Source organism: Capra hircus, chromosome 5, assembly GCF_001704415.2.
Source record: "Capra hircus breed San Clemente chromosome 5, ASM170441v1, whole genome shotgun sequence".
In the NCBI taxonomy this organism is placed as follows: Eukaryota; Metazoa; Chordata; class Mammalia; order Artiodactyla; family Bovidae; genus Capra; species Capra hircus.
In genome coordinates, this window is record NC_030812.1 from 56,727,924 (window position 1) to 56,750,866 (window position 22,943).

Genomic DNA, 22,943 nt, shown 5'->3' on the forward strand with positions numbered 1-22,943 from the left:
GATAAAGGAAGGAGGTATACCACTTACTTAACAGCTATCCCAGTGGGGAAAAAAGTTCATTTTATTCAGATGAGGCACTTTCAATGTATTATTTGTGGTGTGTGTGTGTGTGTGTGTGTGTGTGTGTGTGTGTGTGTGTGCGCGCGCACATATGCATGGGGAGTAGTGGAGGTGGTGCAGGATAATAAATACTGTGAGGGTGAAGGAACACCCCCCTGAGCTAGCAGGAGGGTGTGGCAGCAATTTACAGAGCCTGGGGAGGACAGTCCAGGGACAAGGAGGTTCACAGCTGGCTTGGAGGCTGAGATGTCCCCATCAGCACAAGAAGCCAAAGAAATTGGAGGAACGAGGGGGTGGGCCCACGAGCATGGGCATCTGGTTCCTGTGGGTGATCTTGATCTGGAAGGGAAGGAAGGACATTCAGAGGCAGGACCTGGTGCCTTGGGGCTACAGCAGCAGAGACTTGGGGGAAAATCTGTTCAGGGTCCTAGAGAGGCCACAGTTGGAAGGCCAGGGGCTGAGAAATCAGGATTTAGGAGGAAGGTGCACAGGGGAACTTCAGGCCTCAGAAGGAAGTAAAGAATCCATGGAATGGAAATTTAGGATCCACAGAGCCCGGGGGTTCAGTTTCTGGCAGGCATAGGCAATACTCACTGTACAAGGTGTCTGCATCCAGGGTTCTCCGTCAATTTGCATGGGGAGGGTTTTTGTGGTGCTGTGTAAGGTCAAGACAAATTGGTGGCAGTCTCTTTGCCAGCTGAGTACCACAACTCTGTTCCCAGGTTGGCTTTTAGCCCCTTTGTTACCAAGGAAGATCTGGGACAGGCCCTCCCCACCATTCCCATAACCTGTCTGCTTTCCTGGCCCTACTCCTTCCCTCAGAGCCCCCAGCTGGAGTTTTTCTTACTGGAAGGTGATCTCAGAGCACTTGGCCAGCCGATGTCCAGCATTCTTGAGCTTGGTATAGATCTGGCCTATCTCAATTGCACCCTCCAGCCCCACTACTTCCAGCCGCTTGTCACTTAGGTCTGTGGGGTAGGAAGCAGGGAGATAGGTTTTGTAGAAGCAGGGTGCCACCAAAGAGTCATACCTTGCCCTTAGTACCCCCAACCCACCCCCAACTCAGCTCCCAAGGCTGCTCCTCTTACCTGGTACACAGGTCTTCAGAATATCAGGGTCAGTGATGACTTTGGCAGTAGCACCTAAGGCCTGGTTGATCCCATGGATATCGCCATGTGGTCTCTTGGTGTCACCCCAGAGATTGGAGCCACCATGTGTGCTTGGGATGTTCAGCACTGCAATGCCTTCTAGGGACTGGTTGCTCAGATCCAGTGGTTTCCCACAGATCTGAGATGGGGAGAGCACAGATCCTTGCCTCATGGCATCACAATGACCGTGCCCATTCCCTCCACCAGGTAACACACAGGGAAGGCTAGGATGTGGAGGTTTGTAATGGGTGGAGAGAATGAGGGGGACTGGTGTTTCTTGAGTACTTGGGAAATCAGGATTAGAGAGCTGAGAGGTCAAAGTATAGGTTCAAGAATATGGGAAGTTCCTGAGGGCTCCTGCGGAGGGTGAAATTATTAATAAGATACAAGAAGCTGAAAAGGATGTGGGGTTGGTTCTCAACACACCCACCTCAACTGTCAAAGATTCCTCCAGCTTTTTGCACGTTGAGAAGATAGATTCAGAAGTGGCAAATTCGAAGTACCATAGCTTGTTCTTCATTCTGTGTTGGCCCCAATGCCAGGCCCAGGAGGGACGGGACAAGTTATACAGTGCTGGCAGAGGTGGATTAAGTGACAGGGAAGGGCATCAACCCCCCAACTGCTGTCCCAGCAGGAACAGGGAAGCTTGGTCAAGGGGCTTCCTAGAAGTGTCACTGCCCATTGAAGCACGGAGTCAAACTTGGCCAAAGCTGGTCCTTGCCACTGTGTATGCCCACACTCTCCCTTCCCTCACCTGCTGTTGAACTTCTCAGGATATTTCTCTCGCATGATGTGGAATCGGTGAGCAATAGAGGCATCCTGGGGAGTCCAGGGCAAGTGAGATCAGAGACTGCCTCCTTTCCCAGCACAGAACCCTCTCTTTCACTCTCCAGTTTGGGAGTGATACATCCCACGTTTTCTTGCAAATCACACCACTATCCCCCAACTCCTCATTTCCCTGTGTCATGGCTCCCTTAGCCTCTACCCTCCTTTTCTGCCCTCTTCTAGCCTTTCCCTGCTTGACCCCTACTCCTCTCCCTCCCCTGCCCCTGCCCTCTTCTAGCCTTTCCCTGCTTGACCCCCACTCCTCTCCCTCCCCTGCCCCTGCCCTCTTCTAGCCTTTCCCTGCTTGACCCCCACTCCTCTCCCTCCCCTGCCCCTGCCCTCTTCTAGCCTTTCCCTGCTTGACCCCCACTCCTCTCCCTCCCCTGCCCCGGCCCTCTTCTAGCCTTTCCCTGCTTGACCCCCACTCCTCTCCCTCCCCTGCCCCTGCCCTCTTCTAGCCTTTCCCTGCTTGACCCCCACTCCCTCCTCTCCCTCCCCTGCCCATGCCCCACTCTACTGACCACACCGATGGAGAAGTAGTTATTGATGATTTGAAAGGGGACTGGGTCACTCTTTTCTTCAGTTTGTTGGGGTATCACCTCCACAGACCATCGATCCATATGTACCACCTTACTTGTCTCTAAATCCTTGAGGATCTTCCCCAGATTCTGTCCCTCATATCCTAAGGATGAGGGAGAAAACAGATTAGTACTAAGCCCTGGGTCCCAGAGGAGGGAACTCCTCTAAGCTCCCAGATCCACAAATTCTCAGGGATACTATGCTCTTGTGCTGCAGACCCTACCAGCCCTAAGCACAAAAGGGCAGTGTGCTCAGTCACAGCTTCCATGAACCAGTCTTAAGGTCAGACACTTACTGACCCTTTTCTCCACACTCACTGTCATGGAGGGTGAAAGTTTCCAATGGGTGTGCACATGTAACAATAATGCCAAAGTTCATCTGGAAAAGTAAAGAAAATTGCCAGGAAAACGAAAAGCGCTGAAAAAGATGAGTGGTGAATGGGAATGATCTCTTTCTCTGATGCTTTCTCTTCTCCCAAAGAGAACACAGTATAAAGCAACAGTATCAAAACAGGCTGATACTGGCATGAATGCCATGAATAGAGTAAAAAGTTCAATAGTAAAGGACAGAGTGCCCCAGACATAGACTCGAATGTATGTGGGAATTTAGTATATGATGACATTTCAAAGAGATGGAAAAAGAAAGATTATTCAGTAAATGGTGCTGGATGTAGAAGTAACAACCCCTGATGCTAAAATAAATTCAAGATGGGTCAAAGAATTTAAACGTAAGCAAAATTTGTACTAGCAGAAAACATGAGTGAATGTTTTATCATTTTTGAGTGGAAAAGCCTTAAAGCATAGTATAGCCTAGATGGGCGGGGCGAGAATGGCTATATGTATATGTATAGCTGAGTCCCTTTGCTGTCCATCTGAAACTATCACAACATTGTTAATCAGCTGTATGCCAAAAATATATAAAATTTTTTATTTTCTAAATATTTTTATAAAAATATAACTTTCATTTTATAAAATAAAAAATTAAAAAAACATAGTACAAAACTTAGAGCCAAATAAGAAGGCCAATAAATCCAATCATATTAAAAGTAAATTAAAAATTTCTGAAATCAAACAAAAGTTAAGCAAATATATTTGGAATTTTCAAAATTGACGTAAAATAAACAGAAATAGTCCTGACCAAAAGAAAAAAAGGCCCAAACATACAACTTCTGTATGGTTAAATAAACACACACCTTTAAAAAAAGACAAACTGGGAAAAAGTACCTGTAGCACATGTAACAGACTAACTTACCTAACATTTGAAAAGTGCTTACAAAACACTATATTCAAAAAGTCAATAGAAAAATGGACAAACAACTCAAGCCAATCACAGAAGAAAAAATATGCATGGCCAATATGCTTATTACAGATGCTTAGTATTACTAATAACAAAGAATTTTAAATTAAAACTGTAAAGTAGTTAACTTTTTGTTGCCTATGAGATTGACAAATTATAAAGAGGCTGAGAAAACCAAGTGTTAATGGGATTATGAATAAACTGGCACTCTCATCTGCTGTTAGTTGGAGCATAAATTGGTATTTCATTTTTGGAAAACAATTTGGCAACTTTTATTGAAATGTTATCAAAACACATTCTCTGACACAGCAATTCCACTTTCAGGAATTTCTCCTCCAGAAACACAAATGTATATAGAGATGGGTGGATGTACAAGGATTTTTGCAGAGGTACTCACTCTCTAAAACAGCAAAAAAAAAAAAAAAAAATCTAAATATTCATTAGGAGGGGAAAGCTATATAAATTATGCCAAATCCATGCCATGAAATAATGTGCAGCTATTATAATCTGAATCAAATCTCTAAGAAATAACTTGGAAAGTTCCCCAAGACATATTCAAAGAAAAAAGAAGTGCCAGGACAGTGTGTGATCCCATTTGTTTGTTTAAAAGCTCTGTGTGTTTGTGTAAACAGAAAAATGAGCGCAAATAGGGAAGAGTGGTTATCTCTGGGGAGGAATGTGGAATTTGGTGAGGGGGTAGGGAAGAGGAAACTTTTATGTGAAGACTCACATATTCTACTTTTTAAAAAATTTCACAGTGAAAATGTACTGATGCAATATTTGTATAATTTTTAAAAGATAAAATAATCAGTAAAATGTTTATACTCTTTGAGCCAGCAATTCCACTTTTAGAAATCTCTCCTAGAGAAATTCTCACAGCTGTGTACAGAGATAGATTGTAGCATGGTATGTGATTAAAAAATTGAATGCTACCCAGATGTCTATCAATATGAGACTAGTTAGGAAGTTCCCTGGTTGTCCAGTGGTTAGGACTCGATACTTTTACTGCCAAGGCTCAGGTTCAATCTGTTTGGGGAACTATAATCCTGCAAGCCTCATGGTATGGCCAAAAAAAAAAAAGGGGGGGGGGTGGAGGGGGCTACTTAAATAAATTATGGCATATTCACACAATGGAATGCTGCTCAGTAGTAAGAAAAAGTGAGGCAAACCTGACCATATTGAAATATGATAACTAAGATGAACCGTTTATTTAAAATACAAAAGAAAAACATCAATAAGGAAATGGCAACCCACTCCAGTATTCTTGCCTGGAGAGTCCCATGGACGGAGTAGACTACACAGTCCACGGGGTTGCAAAGAGTCAGACACAACTGAGCGACTTAACTAACTAACTAACTATTGCTTAGATACATATTAGTATGTGTCTAGAGAGAAAAATATGGAAGAACAGACTCCAAAACTTGAGGGAGTAGATTCCAGGGAACTTTCATTTTCTTGGCAAGTATATCTGAGATGATCAAACCTGTGCCTCTTGCAGTGGAAGAATGGAGTGTTAACCACTGAACCACTGGGGAAGTCCTGAATTATTATTATTATTATTTTACCATGTGCATGTATTATTTTTGTAATCAGGAAAAAAATAAGATTAAAAAAATATCTTCACTTCCTCATATGTCATCAACGGTTCAACCCACTATAATTTGCCTTTCTCAATACCACCCTGTGAAACTCTTCTGGCAAAGACTGCCAGTGATTCCTGCCAAAACCAACAGTATATCTTTACTTCTCATTTTAATTCATGAAACTCCTCACTTAGCCTTTAAAATACCACCAAATTACAGAGGACCTATTCTGTTTTTCCTTAGTCTCTGTGGTAAGCAAAACAATGGTCCTTCAGGGAAGTCCACAACCTAATCTACAAAATTGGCGAATAAATGGCAAAAGCGACTTTGCAGACAAGATTAAACTAAGGACTTTAAGGTGAGGAGATCATCCTGGATTATCTGGCTGGGCCCTGTGTAATCACAGGACTCATTATAAGTGAAGTGAAGTCGCTCAGTCGTGTCCAGCTCTTTGCAACCCCATGGACTGTAGCCTACCAGGCTCCTCTGTCCATGGGATTTTCCAGGCAACAATACTAGAGTGGATTGCCATTTCCTTCTCCAGTGGATCTTCCCGACACAGGCTTGGAACCCAGGTCTCCCGCATGGTAGACAGATGCTTTACCATCTGAGCCACGAGGGAAGTCCACTATAAGTGAAAGAAGGCTACAAGAGAGAAGAATCATGGAAGGAGATATGACAAGGAAGCAAAGCTTGGAATGATAACACTGTTGGTTGGAAGGTGGGCCATGAGCCAGAGAATGCAGGCAGCCTCTAGTAACTGGAAAAGGCAAGGCGAGGGATTCTCCCCTAGAGCCTCTAGAAAAAAAATACAGCCCTGTATTATATTGGAATATAGCCAATTAAGAATGTTGTGATAGTTTCAGCCATATACATACATGTATCCATTCTCCAAACTCCCCTTCCATCCAGGCTACCACATAACAGTGAGCAGTTCCCTGTGCTATTCAGAAGGTCATTGCTGGTTATCCATTTTAAACACAGCAGTGTGTACATGTTGATTCCAAATGTCCTAACTATCCCTTCCCCCAACTCTTCCCCCCGGTTACCATAAGTTTGTCCTCTAAGTCTCTGAGTATGTTTTCACCCCTGCCAAGATTTTAGCTCAGTGGAAATGATTTTGTATTTGTGCCCTCCAGAACTGTTATGATAATATATCTGTGTTGATTTAAGGCACCATGGTGATTTGTTACAGCAGCAATAGGACACTAATACAGACTCCTTTAATAATTCATCTTCTTCTGTTCAACCTTTAAATAGAATGTTTACCAGGATCTGGCTGTCCTTATCTACCTTCTCTTCTTATCTCTTTCCCTGGGTAACTCATCTCCTCTGAGGACATCAATTATCTCTTTGGAGCAGATGTCTCTCAAACACGTATCTTCAGCCCTGACTTCTCTCCTAAATTCCTAACGTCAAGTTCTAACTACCCACCACACATCTCCATCTGGGGGCTCCACTGATACCTGAACTCAATATATCCAAAACAGAATCTACCTTTCTTCCTTAAACTGGTCCTCCTTCTAAATTCCCTGTCTTAATAAATAGTACCCCATCTGCTTAGTTCACAAACCTGGAAAATGTCTTAGACTTATCTTCACCTCATCCCCCACAGTCTATCAGTACTAAGTACTGTGGCTTCTCCCTCATGACTCCACTGGTCATGCTGCCTTTGCTTCTGTGTTCATCTTCTCTTGACTGTGTACTGTGCTCAGTGTCCAACTCTGTGCGATCCCACGGACTGTAGCTCACCAGGCTCCTCTGTCCATGTCATTTTTCAGGCAAGAATACAGGAGTGGGTTGTTGTTTCCTCCTCCAGGGGCTCTTCCCAACCCAAGGATCGAACCTCCATCTCCTGTGTCTCCTGCATTGCAGGCACATTCTTTACCCACTGAGGAATCAACTAGACTACTGCAATTGAGGTATTTCTTCCTGCCTCCAATCCATTCTCCATAGAGCTCCCATAGCAGTATTCCTTTCATCAATCCCTCTTCGAATCTTAGGATTTTTTTCAATATCAACACAAATTTTCATTAGTGCTGTATTCAAATAATTATTTTCATGGTTCAGATGGAATTAGCAGAAACTGCTATGAGATCTCATCTGCAAAGCACAAAGTGAAAGGACATCCCTGGTGGTCCCGGGGCTAAGACTCTGAGCTCCCAATGCCAGAGGCTGGGGTTCAATCCCTGGTCAGGGAACTAGATCCCGCACGCTACAACGAAGGGTGTGCATGCTGCAACTAAAGATCCTGCATGCCACAACTAAGATTGGGTGCAGCCAAATAAATAACTAATAAATAAAATAATTGTATGTTTCTTTAGGAAAAAAAAGAGTGAAGATTCAAAGTTCATGATTTCAAAGAGTCTAATGCTGCAATGAAACCAAAGTCAGGAATTTCCCTGGTGGTTCAATGGTTAAGAATCTGCTTTCCAATGCAGGGAACACGGGTTTGGGAAGATTCTCATGCCTCAGGGCAATTAAACCCGTGTGCCACAACTACTGAGCTGGCACCTAGAGCCCATGTTCCACAACAAGAGAAGCCTTGCAATGAGAAGCCTGTGTAACACAACTAGAGAGTAACCCCTGCTTGCCGCAACTAAAGAAAAGCTCAAGTAGCAACGAAGACCCAGAGCAGCCAAAAAAAGAAAAAAAGACCCAATGCAGCCAAATAAAATAAATAAATGTTTGGAAAAACAGTAACTGTAATGAAAAAAGAAACAAAGTCAGATGTTGAGGATTTAAGAATACCCCTCCAAAAATGGTCATATGTTTACATACAAGATTCACATTACTATATACAGAGATATTTCTACTTTCTGGAGTAATATTTTCTATGAAGAGTAATTTTGGACTTCCCTCGTGGCATAGTAGATAAGAATTCTCCTGCCAATTCAGGAGACACAGGTTTGAACCCTGGTCTGGAAAGATTCCACATGCTGCAGAGCAACTAAGTCCATATGCCACAATTATTGAGCCCATGTGCTCCAACCACTGAGCCTGAGAGCCCCAGCCACCGAAGCCTGCGCGCCTAGGGCCTGCGCTCTGCAACAAGAGAAGCCACCGCAGCGAGAAGCCTGAGCACCACGACGGAGATGGCCCCTGCTCGCTGAGACCAGAGAAAGCCCTTGCGAAAGCAACGAAAACCCAGTGCAGCCAAAAAAAAGTTTATTACATACAAAGTAATATTACATATTACTTTGAGGAGAAGGGGACGACAGAGGATGAGATGGTTGGATGGCATCACTGACTTGATGGACATGAGTCTGAGCAAACTTCGGGAGTTGGTGATGGACACGGAAGCCTGGTGTGCTGCAGTCCATGGGGTCCCAAAGAGTCGGACACAACTCAGTGACCGAACTGATAGAAAGTAAATATATATATATATATCTATATACCTATATACATATTTCATGAGTTCCAGAGTTCCTCATGGTTCAGAGATGGCACATTCAAATGCCTCAGAGGCTAGAAAGGTGAAGTGAATGAGTAGGAGGGAGCTGAGAGGATTATGGTGAATTGAAGAATACATGACCCATTTTTAGATATAACCAAGGTCAAAAAAGTTTAAAACTTTGCAAGGCAAACATCCTAGTATGAAACAGCACGAATCATGTCTGTGGGCTGTCAGCTTTCAGCGTCTGGCAGGATGGTTAGAAACTCCGCAGCATTCATGACCCTCCATTATCTGAACCCCGCTTCAGTCGGTCTTCCCTCTCCCCACAGCCCACTGTGCGTCCTAGTCCCCGTCACAGTGAATGACTCACACTTCCCAAAACACACCACCATGTTGTTTAGTGGCTCTGCTGATCTTACACAACTTCTTTCACCTAGAATACCTTTCTCTCTCCTTAGCAAGCTCCCATTCCATAATCTCCTGTGAGATCTCAAAGCTGGACGCTGAATCCAAGAGCCTCAACTCCAAGACAACTTCCTCATTCCAAGACAGTTTCAACCTTCCCTCACACTGACCTCTTTATCTATCAATACCATCCCTCAAACCTTCTCTTCTAAAAAAAGACTAGAAACGGGAGAGCCCTAAGGGGAATGTTGCAATAGACTTGGGGAAAAACTATGATGAATGAATGAATGATTTCTGACTGTAGTTGATCTTTGAATAACATAGGGGTTAATCTGAGTATAACTTATAGTCAGCCCTCCAAATCCACTGTTCCTCTGCATCTGTGGATACAACCAACCATGGACTCTGTAATCCTGTAACACTTACTACCAAAAAATATCTTCAGTAAGTGCATCAGCACAGTTCAAGATCATGCTGTTCAAGGGCCAACTGTAATTGGCTGAATAAATGAATGAGCCACAGCCAAGTTCCCTGCTAGCTTCATCACTCAGTATCTGGCTTAACTCTTGTACATAGCTCTTACATATAGCTCTTTCTTGTTCCCACATTGTCTTCTCCACCCACATTTTCTTTGATTTTGAGCTCTAAGACCTGGGAGAAACAAAAGAGTATTTTCAAGATTATAGGGAAGAGGACTGTCACCCTTGACCCCTCAGGTCCTTGGCTTCTTCCAGAGCCCTCTTCCTTTGAGACGATCTACTTTAAGACCCACCTATCTGTGCCTCTCTTCTCCACCAACACTTTTTCTTCACCAGATGCCTAAATGCCTATTTTAAATTTAAAAAAAAAAAAACAAAAAAAAACTTTTGGCTGCTCTGCATGGCATGCGAGATCTTAGTTTCCTAACCAGGGATTGAACCTGTACCCCCTGCAGTGGAAGCTTGGAGTCTGAACCACTGGACCACCAGAAACGTCCCCTAAATGCCTTCTCTATGTGCCTTCCCCTTCCTACCCAACTCCCTCACTCCCCTGTGCTTAGCCACTCAGTCATGTCCAACTCTTTGTGACCCCATGTACTGTAGCCCACCAGGCTGCTCTGTCCATGGGGATTCCCCAAGCAAGAATACTGGAGTGGGTTGCCATACCCTCCTCCAGGGGATCTTCCCAACCCAGGGATCGAACCCAGGTCTCCTGCATTGCAGGTAGATTCTGTACTGTCTGAGCCACAAGGGAGGCCAATGATTACTGCAGTGGGTAGCCCATCCCTTCTCCAGGGGATATTCCCGACCCAGGAATCAAACTGGGGTCTCCTGCATTGCAGGCAGACTCTTTACTAGTTGAACTACCAAACAGTTTCTAACCACTTACCTCCTCCCCATCTTAGGCAACGAGCCAGATCATTTCCAGTGCCCAGGGGCAACACAGCAACAGGAGGCACAAAAGGCAAGTTGGCTTTGTCTGGGGAGGCAGGTGAGGAGATGGATGGAGAGAGTTAGCTCTGGAGGGACACTGCCCCGGGCCCAGCCTGAAGCCTCTCCCTTCACTGACCAATGGACTCTAGAATCCAGCCTACTGTGCCATCTCCGCCGCACACCAAAATCCTGTAATCAGGAACATCTCTGAAGAATCTGAGTCTGAGACAAAAGGTGAAAGGGAAAATGAGGAAGGCTATCAGGACTAAGTCTACCCAACTCTTGGACAGGCAGAGTAAGTACTTATCGTCTCTCATTCCTTATAATGCCCTTTCCCTTTGTCAAAAGACTTGCTTCTATTAAGGCTAGAAAAAGTACAACCTTATAGCCACTCCTCAGTGAAGAGAGAGAAAGTTATCTCCTTCCATTGAGCGCAGAGCAAAGATGAGCCAGAGAATTCAGGGTTGGGGGTACCCAGCAAAAGCAGCATTGTGAAGTCTGGTTTTCTGGGCTCCCTTGGCCCTTCCCTCCCAACATGCACTCTTTCCTGCTCCCTTCCAACGTACACAGAAAGGCAGACACACACAACCCTGTGACACAGCCCATAATCTATCCTCACCCTGGCTCAGGACCATCCTTTAGGAGGTTGAACACCTGTCGAGGATTCAGCAGATACTGGAATTTCCAAAGCACCCTGTGTGGGGAAAAAGGAAAGCTCATGGAGGGGATGGACATTCTGTACTCCACTCTTTTTGTGTGGCATACAGAACCTTAGTTCCCCAAAAAGTGATGGGATCCCTGCCCCCCGCAGTGGAAGCTCAGAGTCTTAACCACTGGACCTCCAAGGAAGTCCCTATACTCCACACTCTTAATGTCCTTAAGGTATGTCCCCTCCATACATACAGATTCCCAACCTCTGCTGGTCTTCTCCCTCGATTTCACAAAGCCTATTCTATTTCTCCTCACCTCTCGCCTTGCTTCCCGCCACTCTTGGGGTTCACAAAGACCAGAAGTGGGTGGGTGTTAGAAACGGGATCAATCTGCGTTGAGGGAAGAAAACAAGGATAAGGAAAGCAGGATTTTGTCAGAGTGAAGATGGACCCTAGAGACAGGGGCAGAGGGCTGGCTTCCCCCCAGAAGGCTTTCCCCTCCCCTCCCAGGGAGCAGGCTCCAACATCCAGGTTTCCTCCCATGAAGTCCCCACCATGAAGCCCTCTTGGCCCTGTACCCGCAGAGCCTCAGAAGTGCTCAAACTTGAATCATCCATGGTCTTCTGGCTTATTTTGCTAGTTTTACGTTCCTGTCCAGAGGCCTAGGAAGGGAAGGAGGCAGAGGGAAGGAAAACTGGATGAGAGTCTGACCTGAATCCTAGAAATATAGGCTCTCTGCTCTAAGCGACATTGTATGTGTCCATGTTTAAAGTGGGGAAGCTCTCCTGCTCCCTTTCCAAGTGCTGCCCAAGAGTCTCACCAGGACGCTGGGATAGATGGAAGATGGAGGCAGGATGTGATCTCGGAGCAGCCCACAGTCACACTCATGGCCCATGGCTGGAAGGCAGTCATCATGGATCTGAAAGACAAGGCAGGCATGGAGAGATCGTGAAGGGAACCCCATCACCTGTCAACTTGCAGTCTAGTACAACCAAGGCTGTTAGGGAAATGTGCTGGAGGAGGTGGGGGTGGGTGGCACGGTGGCTGGGTGGAGTGGAAAGGCCGGCTCATTGAGGGACCCAGAGCAAGGCTGGGCTGATAGCTCCCAAACTGACCTCTAGGTGGCACCACACACAATGCAGCCCAACCAGACTGTGGTAGATCCGGATCTTTTTCTGACAGCGGTCACACCGTCCAGATTCACAGCCTCCTCGCACCCACACGTGTGATTGGACCTTGGGGAGAAAGGCAATCTCTTGTCTGAGAGGGTCTGAGGCAGGGACTCGGGGAAGGTCTCAGGGCAGCAACGGTCAAGACCCAGGACCAGGATGTGGGTGGTGATTGAGTGGGCATGGGGTCACTCACACCAATGTCCTTCCGAGACTTGGCGTAGGTGCTGACTTCACAGGGCAGGGCCTTCATGGCACACTGGTCGTGAACGATGTATTTACAGACTGGGCCAGAGGGAGAAAGGTCAGTATCTTAGCTGCTGCCCTCATCCCTTATTTCCTCCTTACCTGGGGGCCAGGCAGCATCACTCATTGCAGCTGACGTCTAACCCCTTGCTGTGAGGGTGTGGCACAGAATTAAAGTTTGGGGTGGACTTGGACTTGGACTCACCTCCAAGACCTGGGTCTTTTGCTCACTCTTCCCCATGAAAGAGCAATTGCTACCAAATGCTCAACCCCACTCCATTCACATGTCAAGAAACTGAGCTGGATGATGTAAAAGGACGCCCAGATATAACACCACCAAAAATAATAGCTAATTTTTATTGCAGACTTAATAGTAGGTACAGGCAGTGAATGAAGTACTTTTCTGGCATCAACTTATTTAATGCTCATATTACCTCATCTTCAGTTGAAGAAACTAAGACTTAAAGATGTTATGTGGCTAGACCTGGACGCAACTTAAATGTCCATGGATAAAGGACTGGATAAAGAAGACGTGCTATGTATATACAATGGAATATTACTCAGCCATTAAAAACAATGAAAGATTGCCATTTGCAGCAACATGGATGGACCTAGAGAATGTCATATGAGCGAAGTAAGTCAGACAGAGAAGGAGAAATATCATATGGCATTCCTTATATGTGGAATCTAAAAACGAAATGATACAAATGAACTTAGAAAGAAACTCACAGACTGAATGCATGAACTTATGGTTGCTGGGGAGAAGGGATAGTTAGAGAGTTTGGCAAGGTCATGTACACACTGCTATATTCAAAATGGATAACCAACAAGGACCTATTGTATGGCACATGGAACTCTGCTCAATGTTATGTGCCAGCCTGGATGGGAGGGGGGTTGTATGGCTGAGTCCCTTTGCTGTTCACCTGAAACAATCACAACAAGGTCATATAACCACTCACTGGCAGAGCCCAGGATTCAAACCCAGGTCTCTTGGAGTTCAGAGCACCGTGTTCCCAAAGATAGCTGGGCTGCCCCTCTGCTCCCACACTTCTAGGCCCCATCACTCACGGTTACAGCTCAGCCCCTGTTTGCCAAGACCAATGCTCGACTCGCACAGGTTGCAGTAGACTGGTCGGGGGAATCTCTTGGGTCTCCACATGTGCTGCCCATTGTCCTTCAGGGTCTGGGAGGGCACAGCAGACACTAGGGAATGTCTAAGCCCTTAGAGCCAACTTTGGCAAGCACAACCCAAGACAACCGTTTTACCCATCCTCACAAATCTCTCCTACTCACCATCTCCAGGCCCAGCAGCACGAGCAGTGGCACGGTGGTGGCCCCAGCCCGGAGCCACTCAGCTAGGGAGACAGAGCCACTGCCATCATAGTCAATCGCTTTCATCATCTCTTGAAGAATCTGAGCAGAGAAGGCAGGGAGGTAGACTTTTGGGGTGAGTAACCCCTCACTTCTACTGCCCCCTAGGACACTCAGCCTAGCCATCCTAGCCGAGGGCAACCAAGCTGCCTGTCAGAAATGGGGGAGGACAAATAAAGGACTGACTAAGGAGGAAGTATAAGAAGGGACATGCAGGAAGAACTGCCTTACCGGCCTCAGCTCAGACACATCCCAATCCAGGTATTCAGCCATTCGCATCATCTGTATGATGATTCTGTCCACTTCCTGGGGGCCAAGAGGGTAAGAGCCACAGCCATATCCCACCTCACTACCACTGTCCAAACTCTCTAGAGATCAAGGTTCCACCCACAGACCCCCTCTCATTCTCAAGTGCCTCCGCCAAGTAAATGAGTGCCTATGTGTTTACTTTGCAAAGGAGTCCCCAAATCATGTCTTCAGCATCCGCTTTAGGCGTCAAGAGCTTGGGTTGTGGTTGTTTAGTTGCTAAGTCATGCCCAACTCTTTGTGACCCCATGGAGTATCTATAGCGCACAAGGCTCCTCCAGCCATGGAATTCTCCATGTAAGAATACAGGAGTGGGTTGCCATTTCCTTCTCCAGGAGATCTTGATCCAGGGATTGGACCTGAGTCTCCTGCACTGGCAGGCAGATTCTTTACTGCTGAGCCATCAGGGGAGCCCCAAGAGCTTGGGACCTACTCCCAAACTTAGTCGTGGAGGACTCAGCTTCTCCCTCTAGCTGCCTCTTCTTAAGGTCCTGGAAGAGTTGGGACAGGAAGGCACAGACAAACGGACACATACTCCCTTGCCCAGCATACAGGTCCCCCAACTCACTGAGCTGTCCAGGATCCCATTTCTGTCCGTGTCGTACAGCTTGAAGGTGACTGTGGGGTGTTTTAGGGGTCAGTTTGTGAGGGATATCCAAAGAATTCATAACCGAATCCAGGGGAAACAAAGAGATAAGGAGAGACTGTTTGGATGAAGAACCCAGGACTTGGGGCTGGGACTGAGACAGGAGACAAAAAGGGAAGGGCAACAGTATACACCTCCCAAATCCCAAGAACATCCTAGGTCACCCACATGAAAATATACAAGACATGGAAACTAGGGTGACTCTGGTGGATGGCGTTAGGTGTAAGGAGTCTGGGGAAACAAAGGAAATGGGGCCCATTCTCTGACCCACCTTTGTCTGGCTAGGGAATGCCCTCTTTCCCTTCACCTTTCCTCCCCTCTCCCAGTCCAGAATGGCAACTCACACTCTAGCTTGTCTTCCGGCCGGCCACCCTCCAGAAGAGAAAAGTAGCAGGAGACATCACTGAGACATACCACATCTGGTCACAAAAAGTGCAGCAGATCTCAGGTTGGGGCTCCCTCCATCTGGCTCTTCTCTTTTCCTTTGTTTGTTTCAACTCTCCCCTTTCACCTTTCACTTTTCTCCCTCTGGCTCCTAGACCAGCCTGGCTACCCTCTACCTCTCCCTCCCACCACCTCGCCCCCAAGATGTGACTCAGTTCAACTCTCACTCCCCAAACTCCCACGTAATTTGACTTTTCTTCCGGGCTGGAGGCCCAGCCCAGTCCCACTCACGTGTGACCATACCTTCTCTTACAGTGTCTTCTATGTAGTAGCCAGTCTGGAAGGACTGAAACAGTGCCTGGCTTAGGTGATCTGGAACATTATCCACTTCCAGGTAGATTTTCAGGAATTGCTGGAACCCCTCGTATCCAATGGCCTATGATGAGAGCAAGCATTACCCCAGGGAGATCTGCGGGATGGGAGTTGGGGACTGCATTGGGAGTGGTGGGGACATGACAATAAATGCAGAGAAGCATCCAAGGCAGGAGTGTGGTTTATTGGGCCAAGTCCTGAGTTCACAGAATCTCATTCTGTCCTACAGTAACAGCTGCAGTAACCATGGGTGTTGGGGGAATCTGGAGAGAGGACAGTAAGGGTTTGGCCAGAATAATCCCTGGAAGTTGGGGATCCCAATCAAGTAGCAAAAACAAAGGTGGGAGGAATTGGTGAAGGAGACGATTTCCCAGTGGCCACTTACATCTCCTTGGAGATATTCAGCCATTTCACCATCCTCAAAGAGCTTCAGAACATCACTGACCTTTTTGGTGGAGTCTAGGGAGTGAAGAGAGGGAAGACAGCGTTATTCTGCTTCAGATTTTCCTACCCTCTGCCAGTCACCCCCCCAGACATCCAACTGGAAAGAAGATTCCAGCGAGATGAAAAAGAAATTTCAAGAAAAAACAGAGAAATACAGAGAGAAAAACCTTTCAGATCCTCCAAAGTGGTTGCCCTCTTTACTTCTCTTCTCTGAGATTTGAAGCAGGCAGTTAAGATTTAGAGATGGTGAGTAGAAAGCTAAGACCCCAGATGTCTCCCCATTTGCCTCCCCTTCTTCTCCCAGTCAGGCATATCTCAAGAGCATCCAGTCTCAAGGCCACTAGGGAAAAGAGGAGGGGCTGGGGGGAATGAGGAGGAGGGATTGTGTAAGGGTAAGGTCTCCAGGATTGAATGACTGAGAGCAAAGACTCACATTCCATGTATTTTTGCAGCTGGGCAAAATCACTGGGGCTTATCAGGCCCCTCTCCTTGGCCATCTTTCTTTTTTTCTTAAGGATGAACACAAAGGCAGCTTGGTTGTAGTACTTCTGGAAGATGACAAGAGCATGTGGAAGGACTGACCGACTCTCGGGTCCCTTTTGCTTCTGTCTGCTCCATTCATTCCCCACTCCTATTACTGTTTCTCTTCCTTCTCTGTCTCCGAGACCCTCCCCAAGTATCCTCCTTTCCCTGTTACTCTCCTTTGTGTCTCCATCTCTCCCTGACAGTGTCTGTTCTCTGTGTCTGTTTCTCTGACTCATCCTTGACTCCATCTCCAACATTTCTGGATCCTTCTCCAGCTCTCTGATTTCTCCCCGTCTGTCTTGATTCATCTCTTGACCACTCTCACTTCCTCGCCCCCACCCCCGCTTTCCTAGGCTACAGTGTCTCTTTGGGTGTGTCCTTCGGCCGCTTTTCTACCTTTTCTCCCTCCACCCCCAATCTCCGCAATCTCAGTTTCGGCCGGCCCTGAGCTCAGTCCCATCTCCCTTTCCTTTCGGGATCCGGGATCCGCAGTCCCGGCCCTGCGCTGGTTCTCACTGAGATGGCCGCACGCCTCCCGGGCCACGACCCCATATTGCTCCGCCTCCAGCCCTGGTCCCCAGCCCCGCTCAGCCACCACTCCCAGAGTCACCCACGCCCCGCAACGACCTCTAGCGCTTCTGACGCGCGCGACAAGAACCAGCTCTAGCCGGGCCCCCAGCCCCGGCCCCGGCCCCGCCTGTCTGCGTCCTGCGGAGCTCCACTGGGGAAGGGCGGGCCCCAGGCAGGAGACAAGTGGGAGGAGGTAGGGGAAGAAGGCGCTGAGCATCAGCTCCAGGACCGTTGTGCTGAGTGAAGGAGCTTTCTTTCCACCCTGCTAGGTTGGCAGTGTTTAGGGAGCCCCAGCATTCAGCTGTGGGACTCAGGAACCAAGGAGGAGCCATCGTGTGGATCATGACCACTGTTGGCCCAGGGGCCAAGCTGCAGGGGGCAACTTGCCTTGAAGATTCAATAACAGCAGTAACAATAATAAATTACATTAGCATAGTACGGCACCACTTTGGAGTCAGACAGAACTGGGGTTAGTCATATGGGGATTCCATTCTTAGCTCTGATACCATCGTGTGACTTGGGCAAGTTATATCTATAAAATGGGGAGAATGATGTCTATCTTTCATAGTTGCGAGGATTAAGTCAAATAATGTATGAGAAAAAAAAAAGAAAAAGAATATGAAAAGTACCTAGTATAACACCTGGCATATATAGAAGGTCTATAAGGAATGGTAGTTATTATTGTATTAAGAAGTAAAATCAAACTCTATGAGATAAGAAATCATTGGTATAGCCATTCTATAGATGAAAAAAACTGGAACTCAAAGAGGTTGGGACTTCTCATGGCAGGTGACAAGTGGAGGCGCCAAGGCTCCAACCCAAGAACTGTGCGGTGCGTTGCCCCCTTACCCCCCCTCCCCACTTTTCCCCACACACCCGCACCCCCCTCTGTCCTTGTGTTCCACTCTCCCCTTCACACACTGCTGTCTAGTCTCACTGCCCTCCTTTTTGTTCCTCAAGCACAGGAAGTTCTTTCCTGCTCAGGGCCATGAGACTTACTGTTCTGTCTGCCTGGAACACCCTTCCCTGCTCTTGGCAGAGATGACTTCTTGCCTAAGCTGAAATGTCACCTCCTCCAAGAGACTTTTCCAGATCATTCTGTCCTAAGGCAGGCCCCCTCCTTTACATAGCAACCTCTTTTGTTTCCTTCACAGAACTTATCACAACTGGAAATTATCTTGTCAATTTATTTGCTTCTTTGTTTACTGTTTGTCATCTCCTACCAAAATGTAAGTTTCACAGGGCAGGAGCTTATCAGACTTGTTCACCACTCTGTCCTCAGTTCCTAATGCCCATCATGTTTTAAGTGTTCCCTAACAGTTGTACAGATAGTTGTATCGTATCAAGTTAGGGAGTCATATTTGGAGAATATTAATCCAAAAGTGATAAATGGGATGCTAGAACATCCATCTGGACAGCGAGTGGAATATGAGAAAACATGGAGCACATGTGGTGGTTTAGTTGCTAAGTCGTGTCTGACTCTTTGCAACCCCATGAACTGTAGCCCTCCAGGCTCCTCTGTCCATGGGATTTCCCAGGCAAAAATATTGGAGTGGGTTGCCATTTCCTCCTCCAGGGGATCTTCCCAATCCAGGGATTGAACCCAGGTCTCCTGCATTGCAAGCGGATTATTTACCACTGAGCCACTGGGAAGCCTGGAGCACACACAGTAGGTGCTAACTAATTATTTGTTAGATGATGAATGATGCTTAAAAGCCACTTACTTTGGTACTCAACCCAAGGCCCTAACCTTCAGTCTCACTTCTGCTCCCTTATTTAGGGTTGTTGGGGCAGGCTCAAGGAGGTGGTTAGGGCCCACTAAAATTTATTTTCTAATGATGCAAGAACCTTCTCTGCAGCCTCTGCATTTGGGACATCTCTGCCATATACCGCCACGTATAGCATTCGTATTCTGGACACTCTCTGGGAACACTTAGAAGCAGGTACTGAGACACTAATATTCTGAAGAAAGGACTCCACCCATCTGGCCCTTTCAATGACTGTAATCTAACTTCTCCTGCCAACAGATCTAATGAATACATAATTGTCTTATGGTTAATGGGGCCTGTATGGCTTAATTAGCCTCTGATTACCCCTGGGAATTCTTAGATGGCTCCAAGGTTCTAGGAAATGGAATCTGAGAGAGAAAATGACTGAGTGAGCAAGCAAGGGGCAAACAGGAAAGGCACAATACTCCTCTCTTGCCTGTCTTTTCAAACCCTCCAGATCTTAAATGTAGTACATAGTAGAAGTTAAGAGAATGGATTTTTGAATTAGATAGGCATGGATTAGAATTCTAGCTCTTGGATGAGTTATTTCATCTCCCTGAACCTGTTTTCTTATCCGTAAAATGGGTACCTGGAGAAATCAGTCACCACGTGGAGATTAAACAAGGTAAAACATGCAATATACTTAGCAAACTGAATGGCACAGAGAAAGAACTCAATAAACATTAGCTTGTTGTTATTATACAAGGGTGGTACCTAGAGAAACATATCTGAATATTAGGAAAAATGATGCCTTGGACCCAGGATGGCATAAATTCCAAGGGACTCCCAGTGGCAGGGAAGCCCAGTTGTACAGCTTCCCACTTGTGCCATGTCTCAGGCACAGACATGTAATATCAAGATCCTGCACTTTGCCTCTGGGAGGGTGAGGAGGTGGCTATAGCAACTAAACGATCAGGGTCCGACGACACCTCTGGGCTGAGACCTTGGACATAAAGCCTCCTGGGATTTTTTCAGGTGTCCAGGGCCTTAAAAATCTGAAACAAGTCCAGTTTTGTCCTGCTCCATCCCAACCCTGAAGCTATAACCTGGGCTAGTCCAGGCGAATTCTAGGGCTGGGAGGGTGGGGTCTGCTGCCAGCCTGCCAGCTATTTGTGACTCACCCTTCCCTTCCCTCCTCTGGTTTCCCTGCCTGCCCCTACTAACTTGGGGTGAGAAACTAAGAAGTTGACATGGAGGCAGAGAATCCTAGAACATCTTCCAAGCTGGGAGGCACCAACTCTCTTATTTTACAGAGGAGAAAACTGCGGCCCAGAGAGAGAACTACTCTCTCAAGGTCACACCCAAACTCTAGACATTCCATCCTTAGTCCATTCCATTAAATCTTAGTGTCTCTGGTCTTCTTCTAGATCTTATTTTAAACATTAAGTACTAAAATTGCTGGTAACTGAGAGATAAATATGATTTCCAAAGCCTGTGCTAACATTTAAAGTTTATTTTTCACTTCAATACTCACGGCTCACGTTCAAAGTCATGTAGGTTTACCACTATGTCCCCAGAACACTCAAGCTGATCAGCAAGGAACCCCAAGGGGCAGGTACTCCTCTTTGACCGCCCAGAACAGATTACCTGGACTTCTGAATCCCTTAGCCATTCCAGGGTTTGCATCCTCCTCCTCTTTCTGAGGACTGAGGTAGGGTCCCTTCTTTCCTGCCCATCCTTGCTATCAGTGACCCCTGAGAAGGAATCATTTGGCTTGAAGCCTTAAAATTTGTTAAGCTTCCACAAACATCGCAGACAGTAGTGCTGTCTGATTAAGGGGTGCTCTTTGTGTGTGTGTGGGGGGGGAGTGTCGCTGTGTAGTACAGGAGGAAGTTACAATGTTGGCATGGTTGGGGGATGTGGGTTCATATGGTTAGGAGGTTGGGAAGATGCCCGGTAATATTTGCATGCCTTCCTCCGTAAACCTCATTTTCCCAATTTAAAGGTGAAAAGTGGGATTCAGACCCAGGTAGTTTCAGAAACTTCCCGCTGACAGGTGTAGAAAGGAGAGGGGTGGGAAGCTGGGCACCAGGGGGCCAAACAAGTACCCTTCACCCGTGCAGCGCTGTGGAGGTTCCAAAGCCGAGTTTCCGCCGACTCGGGTCCCGAGGAGCCAGCTTCAGCATCCATCCGAGTAATCAGGGATCCGAGAGATGGAGGGGAAGGTATAGGGAAAACGCTGCCTATGGTGTTCTGGGCCAACCCTCCTGCTGCCCCCGGCTCCTGGCGCAAACCTTTCTAAGCTACCCACTCCAGCTGTCACGCTTCCTCCTTCTCGGCCCAGCAGCCCTACCCTAGCCCATGGGGCGTCCCCTCCCGCGGCCTCCGACCCGACCCGCTCGAGTGCGGGAGGGTGGGAGGCGGCGCGGGGCTCGCGGGGTCTCTACCTTGCATGCGGAGGGCGCGCGGTCGGAGCTGGAGCGCCGGCGCGGGAGCTGGAGCTCGAGCGGGGCTGGAGGGGACGGGCCAGGCAGGCGCGGCCGCCGCGGGGCCGCCCCGCTCCTGACGACACAGCTGCCCGCCCCCGCCCCGGCCCGCCCGCCCGCCCGCCAGCCGGCGCCCAGCGCCCCCAACTCGGGGAACTTCTAGTTTACCAGACCCGATTCCCTCCTCCCCCGATCCCCAGATCTCCAGGGCTCTGGTCTGTGCCACTTTCCCCACATTCCAGCGCTGCTCATCTTCCCGCCCCGGTAACAGCTCTGTTTCTGTCTTTCCAGTAACTTACAGTTTCTCCCGGAATCCCAACCCAGGGAGGCGAAGATAGGTGGGAATGGGAGGGGGAACCCCCTGATGAGACAGCTTGGCAGTTGCCCACTCAGCCACCGTCTCACCTTCTCCTAAATGCTGCCATCAGGGGACTTCCTTCCCAAGTACTTTCCGTCCACCATGGATTGAATTTATACTAAGGAGATGCTTCAGCAGCAAGGCCAGAATGCCAAACTGCACATCCTATCACCAAACAATTCCCTGCCAACACGGGCTCCACACTCTTTGACACAGTTTGAGAAAATCTGTCTACCTTTGCCTCCAGTTTTCTCGCCTCCGTTAAACACAAACCCCAGATGTCTCAGATTTGTTTTCCCCAGGCTAAGAACAACTCCTCTCAAGACTCAGATTCTTCCCTTAATTCTGGGGGTCAAGGTTCAGGTGCAAAGAGCATTTTCCTCTGTGTCCACCCTTTCTATATGTTCTAACCCTCTCACTTTACCTGCTGGCCTTGGCAGGTGGTGTGGAGGCCCTGGTCAAAAGTCGGGGTGAAAGGAGATCCTTTCAGCTTCTCCTGTTTGGAATCTGCTCCGAGTTAAGGCTCTTGGGACAGCATGGATGGTGGTGAGGCTGGTAGAGCAGGGGAGAAAGACAGAGGCCTAGGGACTCACTGGTAGGAACTGAGGACCCAGGCATCCAGCTCCCTGGCCCCGCCCAACGCCGGTCTAACCCCGTCCTACCCTTCATTGAAATAGGACACAGTAACAAAGGCTTGAGTTCCTGGAATCTTCCCTTTTACACCTGGTGGTAGAGAGTAGGGAGGGGGGAGCTCTGATTGGTAGGGTGTATTTGGGTGTTGTGTGTATGTTGTGCGTGTAAGTACACATATACACACGTGTAATATACACATATTTTTGGTGGGGGTTGCAGAGGAGAAGGAATGAATACATGAGGCCCTCTAGTGGAAACAGGGATCTAAGCAGCTCTTGACTTTTGAGACTTGGAAGAGAACCCTCCATTTTTATCAGAAATATAGCTGCTGAGTAATAGGGTTTGGAGTATTATTATTGCATCTGAACT

General features: G+C 47.4%; 1 protein-coding gene across 4 annotated transcripts; it reads right to left on the reverse strand.

Moving 5' to 3' along the window:
- On the reverse strand, positions 28-22,574 carry DGKA (diacylglycerol kinase alpha). 4 transcript variants are annotated; one of them, XM_005680383.3, is made up of 24 exons: positions 22,366-22,574; positions 16,727-16,841; positions 16,235-16,308; positions 15,781-15,913; positions 15,438-15,512; positions 15,016-15,065; positions 14,373-14,447; positions 14,064-14,183; positions 13,839-13,953; positions 12,721-12,809; positions 12,471-12,590; positions 12,176-12,274; positions 11,934-12,017; positions 11,672-11,745; positions 11,325-11,399; positions 10,842-10,927; positions 10,662-10,751; positions 2,555-2,715; positions 1,963-2,027; positions 1,639-1,729; positions 1,149-1,347; positions 908-1,028; positions 655-715; positions 28-399 (listed from the first exon to the last, which is right to left on the reverse strand). In XM_005680383.3, the coding sequence occupies exons 2-24, from the start codon at positions 16,788-16,790 to the stop codon at positions 316-318; spliced, it is 2,205 nt and encodes a 734-aa protein (XP_005680440.1). In that variant the 5' UTR covers positions 16,791-16,841; positions 22,366-22,574; the 3' UTR covers positions 28-315. The 4 variants fall into 4 exon arrangements, with proteins under 4 accessions (XP_005680440.1, XP_017903593.1, XP_017903594.1 ...); XM_018048104.1 differs by lacking the exon at positions 22,366-22,574 and adding an exon at positions 21,545-21,641; XM_018048105.1 differs by lacking the exon at positions 22,366-22,574 and adding an exon at positions 17,215-17,512.